The sequence below is a fragment of the Loxodonta africana genome, chromosome 21, assembly GCF_030014295.1.
Source record: "Loxodonta africana isolate mLoxAfr1 chromosome 21, mLoxAfr1.hap2, whole genome shotgun sequence".
In the NCBI taxonomy this organism is placed as follows: Eukaryota; Metazoa; Chordata; class Mammalia; order Proboscidea; family Elephantidae; genus Loxodonta; species Loxodonta africana.
The window spans coordinates 43,516,290-43,529,190 of record NC_087362.1 but is presented as its reverse complement, the minus strand read 5'-3'; the positions used below and the strand labels follow the sequence as shown (position 1 = coordinate 43,529,190).

General features: G+C 40.0%; 1 protein-coding gene across 4 annotated transcripts in view; it reads right to left on the bottom strand.

Moving 5' to 3' along the window:
* RFWD3 (ring finger and WD repeat domain 3) overlaps nt 1-12,901 on the bottom strand; it is a 36,549-nt gene that overhangs the window by 6,228 nt on the left and 17,420 nt on the right. For 3 of the 4 annotated variants that reach the window (XM_023556683.2, XM_010596818.3, XM_064273780.1), the window contains 5 exons: nt 12,611-12,839; nt 7,035-7,185; nt 5,237-5,413; nt 3,347-3,561; nt 1,733-1,944 (listed from right to left, as the gene is read on the bottom strand). In XM_023556683.2, the coding sequence (XP_023412451.2) occupies nt 1,733-1,944; nt 3,347-3,561; nt 5,237-5,413; nt 7,035-7,185; nt 12,611-12,839 (984 nt within the window). Of the gene's footprint in view, nt 1-351; nt 408-1,732; nt 1,945-3,346; nt 3,562-5,236; nt 5,414-7,034; nt 7,186-12,610; nt 12,840-12,901 lie in introns of all 4 variants that reach the window. The other variant, XM_064273779.1, reaches the window with a different exon arrangement.

Genomic DNA, 12,901 nt, shown 5'->3' with positions numbered 1-12,901 from the left:
ACACTGCCTGGAAGAAAAGCAGATAGTCTATAACCTTCACAAAGCAAAGCCAACACGTTTGACGTGGTTCAGGTATGGTCTCACATGCTGTAACCAGTGAGTAGTCCCCTGTAAACTGATCTGAAAACCAAGGCTAACACTCATTCCTTCAATCTATGTGCCAGGCACTCTTCTAAGGGCCGGGGGACAGAAGGGTCAAAAAGACAAAGTTCCTGTCCCTAGCCTCATAGAACCTACCTTCTAATTGGTGATTTCTTTCCCTTTTAAAAAACGTTTTATTATGAAAAAAAAAAGTTCAACACTCAAAAATGGAAAGAATAGAACATTCAGATTAAACAATTAAGCTTTTACCATATTTGCTTTATCCATCTCATTTTTTTCTTTGCTGACTTCAAGTCATTTTTACTCTAAAAAAAAAGACATTTTCTTACACCTCAAGGTCATCACATAGAACAAAATGAACAATAATTCCCTAGTATTATCTACCACCTAGTGCATAATCAAAATTTTCTGATAGTTTTTTGTTTGGCTGGTTCAAAGCACTATTCAAGCAAGGATCACATTACATTTGGCAGTTATAAACCTTAATAACTCTCTGAATCTAGAGCAGATCCAACCTCCCACTTTTTTTCTGCCATTGACTTGTTGCGGAAGCTGGTTTCTTGTATAAAATGCCCACATTCTAGGTTTGTCTGTTTGCTTTCTGTGCTACCATTAACTTGCTCCTCAATCCCCTGCAATTCCAGTAAATGAAAGTGCTAGAATCTAGAGTGGTGCTGCCCATTATGGAGGCCTACTAGTACATATGGTTATACATTTAAAATAATTTAAATTAAATTAAAAAATTAAGTTCTTCAGTCAGAATAATCACATTTCAAGTTCTCAACTGGCTAGCATAACTTAAATGGACAGCACTGGTATAGGCCTGATTAGAATAGGTTCAAGGATATCTCGTAGGATGTGCCGGGTGCTTCACACTGCATTACATCAAAGAGGCACATTAATTTTGGCTAACTAACTTACCGTGATTATGGAGAAGAACTTTGACTTTCTGATTTATATACTCATATGTAAGATGTTTGTATATAAAGAGTGGTGTCACTAGGGTTGGTGTCACCCAGTGTAGTAACTCATGGTATCACCCCCTCCTTGGACCTCCTCCTATACCACACCATACACAATCCTTAGTAATGTTTTCTGTACTAATGTTACTCATAAATCGTGATTCCCATATAACACTCCTTTTCATTTAATTACTACTATTTTATTCTCAAAAAAGTTATTGATATAGATTCATAAATACTAATTACCACAATATTGTAGCAAAACACCAGAAAAATTGACAAAATCAGCGACTATAAAAACACCAGCACATACTTGTAGTTTCTGCAGACAAAAATACATGATGTGACGCATCATTGTAATTGAGTAATAATGATAGCTCTGACCACAGTGCATTAGAATATTAAAAAAATAAACAAGCACAGGGTTTTAGCCTTGTAGGTATATTGATACAAGTAAGCTGGGCTAACAAAAAATGTTTTTATTGTTATAACTAAGTGCAGGGATATTTTTATAGGCAGTCATTTTGGTGTCACGCCCTCTGACAGCGTCACCCAGTGTAGTCCACACCCCTCTAGTGACACCACTGTACATACGAATTTTTGTGTTTTTGTCTATAAAACGCTTTATACAAAACTACTTTTATATGAATAAAAAATAATAGGCTTACCAGGGCAGAATTTGATGATTCATCCCCAGAACACACCAGGAGGCTGCCATCATTCTTTGGGCTTCGGAAAATGGCACTTTTGGTCAGCAGCTTGCAAGTGGGTCCCCCAAAAAATGTTTGTATGGGACGGCATGAGCAGACTGGTTCTCCAGTGTCATTCAGGCTGTAGGACATCGCCATCAGCACACTTCGTAAGGTGTTGTGGTTTTTATCTACCATACAGAGAATCAGTGTTGCCCCATGGGGATGATACAAAAAAAAAAAAAAAAAACACCAAGTTCACTTATAACTCAGCTGAGTAAAAAAGCCGAGAGTATTAAGCCACCAAGAATAACTACAAAGCAAACATAATAACAAATATGAAATAATACAACACAAATGAAATTCAGAAGCCCTAGGGTAAGATGAAGCAAGCTATCTACAATAGGTTTTTGCCCACGAGAAAAACAATTCTGAGCATGAGCTATCCTTTTTTAGTAAAATCACTGTATTCCACCAGACCTCTGTCTGCGGATTTATTGTTCAGAGTTCCGAATAAAAGGCCTTTTTACTTCCCTTTACCTGAGAGGACTTCAAGAGCTCCTGGAATTGTGCACTTCTATAAAATGAAAGTATGTTATTAAAAAAGTGGTACAAGGGTTAGGTGCTCGGCTGCTAATTGAAAGGTCAGTGCTTCAAATCCACCCAGTGGCTCAAAGGGAGAAAGCGCTGGCGATCTGCTCAGGTAAAGGTCACAGCCTAGTTCTACTGTCACACCGGGTGACTATGAGTTGGAATTGACTTGACAGCACCTAACAACGAACAAAAGCTAGGGAATAAAATGGGTTCTCAAGCTTTCCATACAAGTCACAGAAATTCGGTCCTGGAACTAGAGGACTTATGGGATGACTAAAAACCAGAAAGTCAGAAGAGGCTGCTGAGACAGCTTTCCAGTCCTAACAAAACTTAAAACGTTACATCTACCCACAACTAGCAGCAGCATGGCCAATTTAATGACTATCTTTGACCAAATATCTGCCTAACTATCAATATGGTTCATCAGGAATTTCGATCCATTTGGAGTCTGCTGACTGTCAGGGGTTCTACCTCTCGTTCAGGAGGCAGTGAAGTCCACCTGGCTAGGCCACATAACCCTGGTTGTCCATCTTCTCTCTACTTACTTTCACTTGCCTCAAATGAGTTACTAGCCAACACCCTAGTCTGGGCCCTATTTGATTGCCTTCATCTGCCTTTCTCTTAGGTGAAGTGAGGGGCAAGCAGAAGACATGAAACTGATCTGAGAGTGGCTCAATGGCCAGCCCATCAGGCCTCCTGATTCCACTACCATTTTATACTGCAGAGGCTTGTAAAGTGGCTAACTCACTTCCAGCGAACACCTGGCAGGATATGTCCCAGTTCACACAAGTGAGGAGCAGGGAGGCAGGCTCTATGGAGGAACCTGAAGTTACTACCCTCACTGTTCTATCAAGAGCTGCAACATAACCAGGGGCTTTAGCCTATGAAGGGCTTACCAGTGCCGTCCAAAGGGTAGGGCCAACCTCTCTTTTCCTCCCTTCTACCAATTCACTCCCAAACAAACCACAGGAGGCCCCATGAAAACACCCCAACACTCACCGGGCCTGTAGGTCACAAGACAGTGCCGAGTGGTACTCTCCGTCTGAAAGTCCGTGCAGCCCCCTGGCTCCAAGGGCAGGACATGAGGCCAATGAGAAAAGCCCATTTTTAGCTCCCAGAAGGAAGCACTCTCCAAGGTTCCAGCCAACACCCCACCATAAGGAAATACAGCCGAGGCAGCTCTAGGTAAGTATGACAGGGATACCAGAGGGCATCTGTTGAGAAAGAAAAGGAATAACACTCAACGTTCTGATACTTGGACTGTTCCAGATACCTAAGGAATCCTTAGGACCCCCCACCTCTACAGAAGAGGTTAAAAACCTTCAGTGGGTCACTATCCTCTGGCATCTGATAAAAACTACCAATTCTTTCTGTAGGAACAAAAGGGCACATACACAATATTTTACATGTAATTTCAGGGGAGATGCCAGGTGTCTAAAAGCAGTAAAAATCAACTAGGAAATTTAATAGATACGAGATCACAAATTACAAAGAAGCTTGACTGGTATGAAGCATCTGGTAACAGGGCTAGCCCATACATAAGAAAAACCAGTAGGGAAACATAGCTTACATCTAATAAAGCTTCTAAGCTGTGGTGACAGACCCCCTCATTCAAAATACAGCCTCAAGCAACTACATTTTAATTCAAAAACAGGATTAAGAAATCTCTCTAAATCTCTTTCTGCAAGCACACGATCAGGATTATACACTAAGAATCCTGTCAGAAACAGCAGTCTACAGACTACGTTCCTATGAACTTCTGCTGAAGCTGCCAAAAGCTACCACTCTGCCTGTTTTATTTCATCTTTCCTATGACAATTAAGCCAACCAAAGCAACCTAAAATACAAATAATACATGCAAACGTTTTTTCCTTGCTATTTAAAACTTACCATCTACTTTTATTGTCTATGCGGACCCCACCACATCAACAGCAGTTACCTAGTCTGCATGGAATTCACATTTGTGTAAGTTTACATCCATCATCTTTGGGACCACGAAGCACGTCACTGAAACATGATTCCACCCACACTCCCCCACAGATGAAAAGAAGACCCCAACATGTTGAGTCTAGACTTCAGTAAATAATTTTTACTATATTTATCATCTTTATGTTTAGCTGTCTTCTTTCCCCTTTTTCATACATACTGAAATCGAAAATGAGAATTTTTCTTAAGGTACTTTTCATTTTGATCCAGGTCACAATCCTCACCCACCCCCTTTCAGAACTTTGTGACCCCAGGACAGTATTATGCCCAAGTGACGCTCAACACATTCCGAGGAGTCACAGTGATACTGGTGGCCACCCATCTTCGGACCTTGGGTTGACCTTACAAACCTCCTAACTCTATAAACTCTGTTAAAAATAACAGTAATATGGTGTCTGCAGACCAAGTTGGTTTGGTTCTGGATTAGGAAAGTTTTTAAAGTCTTTTTTTTTTTTTTTTTTTTGGATTATCCTTTACTGATCTCTTACTGTATACCACACACATTGCTTTTAAAGCAAGTTTATGTGGTTGGTTCTGCTACCTACATTTTACAGACGAGGCCCACAAGAGGCCAAGAAACACGAACAAGGTCACACAGCTAGTGAGTAGTGGAGCTGGGTTTTGAACAGAGATCTAACTTCATTTTACCGTGTTGAGTGATGAGGGACTCCACAAGCCTGGGCATACTAGGAACCAGAGCTTTCCACCACGTGAAGTATCACGAACACAAGCTGCAAGCATCTAAACGACTCTAAAGTGAGACTAGATCAGCCAATAACAAAGAAATGACCCTTCATGAAGATTTCTGACCAACCATGGAAGACCCCATGCTGACAGCGCCAACAGCAGTAACAGTCCAAGAGGAAGCTACTACCTATAGGGAGGAAGTGAGCTGCTCCCTACCTGGCTTTCTGAGGAACTAGCTCCTGGACATGACAGCTTGTGTTTCGCAGGTCATAGACAAGAATTGAACCATTGACCAGTCCAGCATAGATGTAATTGTTCTCATCAAGACACCAGCAGCAGCTCCAGACAGGACGCCCAGCATTGTAGGTTTGGACCACAGTATTTGTCTCCAGGCTGTGGTGTTACAAAAGACTTTTACAACTATGTAGTAAAAACAATAATATCTGACAAAGATGTAAGAACTATCATTTAAAGATTAATAATCCTCATTAAGAACACACCAACACACCTAGACCATGTGGATTCTTAATTTCCTCCAGGGACTGCCCCAGATAACCTCTTTTAATTCTAAAATATTTGTATTTTGGGGACCATAGGTTTTCCTCTTGAGCTGTCAGGAAGTTAAAAGATATTGAAGAGGTACATACAGAGAGTACACATTCATCATCCTACCCCTACTACTTTCTGCACAGTTACCTATTACATAGGCAATCAATATTCGGTGTACAAAAATTTAAAAATACATATAAGAAAAAAAAAGTAAATTATAATTCAAATATCCAGAGATTGTCACTACTAACACTTTAATGTTTAACCTTTTTTTCAGTTTCTTTTTAAATGATACTTAAAAAAAAAAAAAAATGTCACAGTGAGGTTTTGGCCAAAATTAAGCTGAAGCATTCTTGTAAAGTCAAAAGGCTTATCGAAACTGGTAATGCTATCAGGATTTCCCTAGATTTAGCTGCAGAAACTAGATAGGAAGTCAAATATCAGATATCTGGTCAGAACTACTTCCTAAAAGATAAAGGCCTGTACACCAATGTTCAGTGCAGCACTTTACACAATAGCCAAATGGTGGGAACAACCAAAATGTCCATTAAAAGATGAATGGATAAACAAAATGTAGCATATATATATATATATGTATATAAATATATAATGGAATATTACGTAACTGTACAGAGAAATGAACTTCTGATGCACGTCGCAACATGGACGAACTTGAAAACATTATGCCGAAGGAAATAACTCAGTCACAAAAGAATACTGTATGATCTCACTTACATGAAATAAGCAAATATGTAGAAACCAAAGATTATTAATAGTTACCAGGAGTGGGAGGGAAGGGGGAGCGGAGAGCTCTTGTTTGGGGTACAATGAGTTAATGTTAAGGGGGGTGGAATGTTTTGGATAAGGACAGCAATAATGGTGACACATGAAAAATGTAATCAACCTCACTGAGTTGTAAATGCAGAAGCTCTAGTCCCAGAAGTTTTGCTGTGTATGTTTTCATCACAATAAAGACAGAAAAAAAGAAAGGCACCGAGCATACGCAGATCTGGCTCATATTCAGAGTATACGGAGGACAAAATGCCATAACTGAGGGTATGAAAGAAGCTATTCATGGAACCCAGCAAGAGCAAGTACCTGGGGAGTACTTTTGTCAGGCAGAATTACAGAAGTAAAAGGCCAGGAATAAGCAGTCCTGAGCTGGCATGGCTCCATGGTGTAAGGTAGCAAGGCTACCTACATGTTGTTACTCCACCACCCCTAGGGTGCTGCCCTCATCCACATGGCCCATTTTGGAATACTTATTTTTAAAGTAACAAACTCTTCTGTAACCTGATGTAGTCACTTTTAAAATATATATATTTTAAATTCAGTGAGCCTGAATCTCAGAAGAGAATGGCTCGGACCAAAAAAGAGAGCTAAGGTCATCATCCCCAGGATCCTAATTCCATGCTGCTCAACCCCAAGAAGCTCAGGCCCCATTCTCCCTCCCTGAAGCACTCACCTGGTCAGTTTAAGAGTGCTGTCCAAGGAGGCAGAGAGTAGCAAGCCTTTGGACCGACTGCTGAAAGCCAGTCCTCGAATCTGCTTGCCATGCATTGGAATGTACTGACTGCTCTTCATGTTGGCAGTACTCAACATCTTAACACCAAAGCCTGCAAAAATAAGAGTGTAAAATAGGTCACTGGAAGTCAATTTAGGGCAAAGTTAACTACCTTTTCATGTAGCTCCTTTGCTCACCTTTCTTGGAATTAAGTCTCTGGGAAACAGCTGGTTAAATAAAGAAAACAAAAATTTCCCAGGGTTATAATAATTTATTTAAAAAGTACATTCTCAACGACCATCAACAGGTCACTGGATAAACAAATCCACTGTATATACATGTAAAATGGAATACTACCCAGCAATAAAAAAGAATAAATTAATGTACACAATATGGATGAATCAAAAAACAAGTTACGAGAAAAAGAAGCTAGACAAAAAATTATACACTGTATGATTTCATTTATATAAAATTCTAAAAGCCACAAACTAATCTACAGATTATAGTACGACCTTGAGTACATCCCACCTGAATTTAGAGACGATCTCAATATATTTGACACGTTGAACATTAATGACGGAACACCAAATGAGTCATATAATGACATCAAGGACATCAGACAGAAAGAAACCAAGAGGTCACTAAAAAGACAGGAAAGAAAGAAAAGACCAAAAACAACGTTAGAAGAGACTCTGAAACTTGCTCCTGAATGTCGAGAAGCTAAAGTGAAAGGAAGAAATGATGAAGTAGAAAAGCTGAACAGAAGATTTCAAGCAGCAGTTCGAGAAGAAAATGTATTATAACAAAATGTGCAAAGACCTGGAGATAGAAAACCAAAAGGGAAGAACATGCTCAGCATTTCTCAAACTGAAAGAACTTAAAAAATTCAAGCCTTGAGTTGCAGTAGTGAAGGATTCCATAGGGAAAATATTAAGCGATGCAGGAAGCATCAAAAAAGATGGAAGGAACAGACAGTCAATATACCAAAAAGAATTGGTCCATGTTCAGGAGGTAGCACATGATGAAGAACCAATGCTACTGAAGGGAGAAGTCCACCCTGCACTGAAGGCACCGGCAAAAAAACAAGGCTATAGGAACTGACAGAACCCCAACTGAGATGTTTCAACAAACGGATGTAGTACTGGAAGTGCTCGCTCATGTATGCAAGAAATTGGGAAGACAGCAAGCTACCTGGCCAACCAACTGGAAGAGATCCATATTTATGCCTATTCCAAAGAAAGGTGATCCAACTGAATGCAGGAATTATCGAACAATATTATTCGTATCACGTGCAAGTAAAATTTTGCTGAAGATCATTCAAAAGCAGCTGCAGCAGTATATCGACAGAAACTGCCAGAAATTCAACTGGATTCAGAAGAGGATGTGTAACCAGGGGTATCATTACTGATGTCAGATGGATCCTGGCTGAAAGCAGAGAACGCCAGATAGATGTTTACCTGTGTTTTATTGATTATGTAAAGGCATTCGACTGGGTAGATCATAACAAATTATGGATAACATTGCAAAGACTAGGAATTCCAGAACAATTAATTGTGCTCATGAGGAACCTGCACGGAGATCAAGAGGCAGCCACTCAAATAGTACAAGTGAATACTGCATGGTTTGAAGTCAGGAAAGGTGTGCATCAGGGTTGTATCCTTTCGCCATATTTATTCAACCTGTATGCTGAGCCAATAATCCGAGAAGCTCAGCTATATGAAGAATGGGGCATCAGGATTGGTGGAAGGCTCATTAACAACCTGAGGTATGCAGATGACACAACTTTGCTTGCTAAAAGTGAAGAGGACTTGAAACACTTACTGATAAAGATCAAAGTCTATAGCTATCAGTATGGATTATACCTCAACATAAAACAAAAATTCTCCCAACTGGACCAGTAAGCAACATCACGATAAATGGAGAAAAGACTGAAGTTGTCAAGGATTTCATTCTACTTGGATACACCATCAACACCCATGGAAGCAGCAGTCAAGAAATCAAAAGACCTGTTGCCTTGGGCAAATCTGCTGTGAAAGACCTTTTTAAAGTGTTGGAAAACAAAGATGTCACCTTGAAGACTAAGGTGTCCCTGACCCAAGCCAGGATGTTTTCAATCACCTCGTATGCGTTCGAAAGCTGGACAATGAATAAGGAAGACTACGAATAAGAATTGCCGCCTTTGAATTGTGGTGTTGATGAAGAATATTGAATATACCATAGGCTACCAAAAGAATGAACAAATCTGTCTTGGAAGTACAGCCAGAATGCTCCTTAGAAGCAAGGATGGTGTGATGATGTCTCACATACTTTGAACACGTCATCAGGAGAGATCAGTCCCTGCAGAAGGACATCATGCTTGGTAAAGCAGAGGGTCAGGAAAGAAGGAAGACCCTCAACAAGATGGATTGACACAGTGACTGCAACAATGGCGTCAAGCATAACAATGATTGTGAGGATGGCACAGGACCGGGTAGTGTTTTGTTTTGTTGTACACAGCATGAGTCGGAACCGACTAGACAGCACCTAGTAACAATAACAACAATCTATAGATCTTTTTTTTTTTTTTTTTATACATCTAGAGCAAAAGAAAAGAGATCAATGGTTGCCTGGGGATGAAGAGGTGGTGATAGGAACAGACAAGCAGAAGGGACTATAAAGGGCAAGACAAAACTTTCAGGGTGATGGAGGTTTTAATTATCTTGATTGTGTGATTGTTTCAGGGGTGTGTATATGTGTCAAAGCTCATCGAAGTATATAAATAAAAGGTTTTTTGTATGTCAATTATCTGTCAATAAAGAAGTTAAAAAGAGAGTGAACATTCCTCCCGAATTACAAACATTCAAACAGAAAAAATAAAGGGTGGAGATAAGTAATTTCTATGTCAGGTGATCATGACATGCTACATCTGTCTGTCTGGAATGGAATGAAACAGATGGCATCTCAAGTATCCTAATCAAGGCATATTGTTCCTGAAGGGAAAAAACAAGAAGTCCTTTTACATTTGTTACTCTGTCTTCTTAATAAGATGATGACAGATTTATTTTTATTAAATGTCTATTATTATCCTAGTTATACAAAAACAGAATTTGTCCAATTCTAAATTCAAGGTTGCCTCGAATCATACGTCAGCTTCTCCAGGGAACCAAGTGGGCGAAAGTTTATCGCATTTTCCCCTGACAGAATCAGAAGAGCCAGAAAGACAAAAACAGGGACACTACAGGCCTTAAATCAACGAAGGAACATGAGTACCTGCTTAGTTAATCAAGGAATAAGGACAAATTAGCACCAGCAGGCTGTTAAGCAGAGATAGCTGTGCACAGTGAAACAGACACATTAAGAAAAAAGAAACAGAATATATTCAATTTGGAGAACAACTGGAGAAAATAGAGCATACAAAACATAATATTTTCTAATTTGTGGAGAAGGCTTTATTTGATAGGCACATTCTGTATAAACAATCCAGTTTACAGAGTTCCTGGGTGATGCAAACAGTTGAGCACCTGGCTATTACCTGAAAGGTTTGTGGTTCAAACCCATCTAAGGCACCCCTGAAGACAGGCCTGGTGGTCTGCTTCCAAAAGGTCACAGGCTTGGAAAGCCCAAGGAACAGTTCTACTCTGCACACAGAGTCACCATGAGTTGGAATCAACTCGACGGCAACTAATGACAAACCAAAAAAAAAAAACCAAACCCAGTGCCGTGGAGTCGGTTCCGACTCATAGCGACCCTATAGAACAGAGTAGAACTGCCCCATAGAGTTTCCAAGGAGCGCCTGGCGGATTCAAACTGCTGACCCTTCGGTTAGCAGTCGTAGCACTTAACCACTACGCCACCAGGGTTTCCAATTAATGACAAGGGAAGTAAATATAGGCATCTCCCTTTCCACAGGCCTACTGCCCCTTCTCTGATCCAAGGGAAAGGGTGCAGGAGATAGAAAACAATCCTGTTTACCTTCTCCTCCTTTGGAGCCTCTGATAGCCTCTGGACTCATAGCTAATGTCAGTGAATACAGAAATATACAATAATCTAGGGATTCCACTCCCAACCCCATATGTACTGAAGTTTTAGGGACATGGTTTTTAAATATTTGAATGGAACTTCTAAGTGGGGAAACAGGAAACCAGGCTAAAGCAAAGGGGCCTGACTGTTGGCAGAAACTGTATGCTGAAGACAACAGGAAAAAACATCTGCAACATATACAAATGATTTAATTAAGCATATGGGAAGATTTGGTTTTCAACAGTAAGACAATCTAAAACTAAGCTTAAAATGCACAAAATAGGGCTAACGGCCTACATGATTCACAACCTCATCTACCCTGAGACCAGAAAGAACTGAATAGTGCCCAGCTACCACTGCTGACCATTCTCGTCAGGGCCACAATAGATAGACTCTGATAGAAAAGGAGAAAAACATGTAACAGAACACAAATTCTTAAAAGGAACATACTTTCTGGACCAGCTGAAACTAGAGGACTTCCTGAGACTTACCACCCTGAGATATTCTTTAAACCTTGAACGAAATCTATCCCAAGGTCACTTTATAGTGAAAAAACAGATTGGCGCACAAGATAAAGGACACTACCCGTGAGTATGATGTTCCATTAAAAAACCATCTCTATGAGACTAAAAGGTCAGCAATTACTCCAAAGCAAAGATAAGAAGATAAGGAGGCAGGGAAATTAGAGCACTGGAAACAGAACAACCAGAACACAACTACAGAGAACACTGACTCATTGTAAAAAATGTAATTAATGTCACTGAACAACTGCATAGAAACTGTCAAATGGGAGCCTATTTTGCTGTGCAACATTCACCAAAAACATTATTTTAAAAATGCACAAAACACATTAAAAGAGAAAAATTACTATACTCATTGCCACTGAGTTGACTCTGACTCATAGAAACTGTAAAGGACAGGGTAGAAGTGCCCCACATGGTTTCCCAGGCTGTAAATCTTCACAGAAGCAGACTGCCACATCTTTTTCCTGCACAGCAGTTGTTGGATTTGAACCACCAACCTTTCAGTTAGCAGCTGAAAGCTTAATCACCGCACCACCAGGGCTACCCTAATCAAATAATCAATTTTTTAGTTTTGAATTTGCAAATTTAAACTCTACTGAAAAAAGGTGTTAAATCTTGTTTCAACTTGAAATAGCCCTTGAAGTAGTGTTTTATCAAACTTTGCCAGTCTAAAATGAATCTGTAAGTTTAATAGGACATATAGGAATTGACATCCTTCTCTTTGGGCTATACCAGTAACCCATACTTCCAAATACCTCATCTTTGCTCGCTTTATCATATTATCAGTATTTCTACCCTCCTGGTGAACGAATTTACAAAATAGACAGACACCAGAAATATCTTTGCCACACCTTAGAGTACATTCATTAACAGGGAACTGATAGGAAAAGGTGATGTGGTAGGCTGTGTTTAGTGTTCATCCACTATTGAGACCTGGATCCCTCAAAAAAGAAAAAGAGAAAAATGAATGGAGCCGGATACTGAGCATGAAAGCTGAGGTTCTAGACTGTTTACCTGGCAAGAAAGAGGCCTGAGGAGAAGGCTGTGACACCACCAGGCAGCTCATGGAATCACAGTATGCCATGATTCGGCAGTTCCCTGTATGAGACACCGTGAAGGTCTTCTGGAAACAATACTTGTGCTGGCTCTGGCTGGAGGACAGGCAGCCTAGGAAATGTGCTTGGCAGCTCCTGGGGTGCCGCAAAATCTGATCCCGATGCTGTACAATAAGTTTTTGCAATTCCTAAAATGAAAAAGTTTTCATAAAAGAAAAGCTTTTTGATTTGGTATTTACCTTCTAGCACA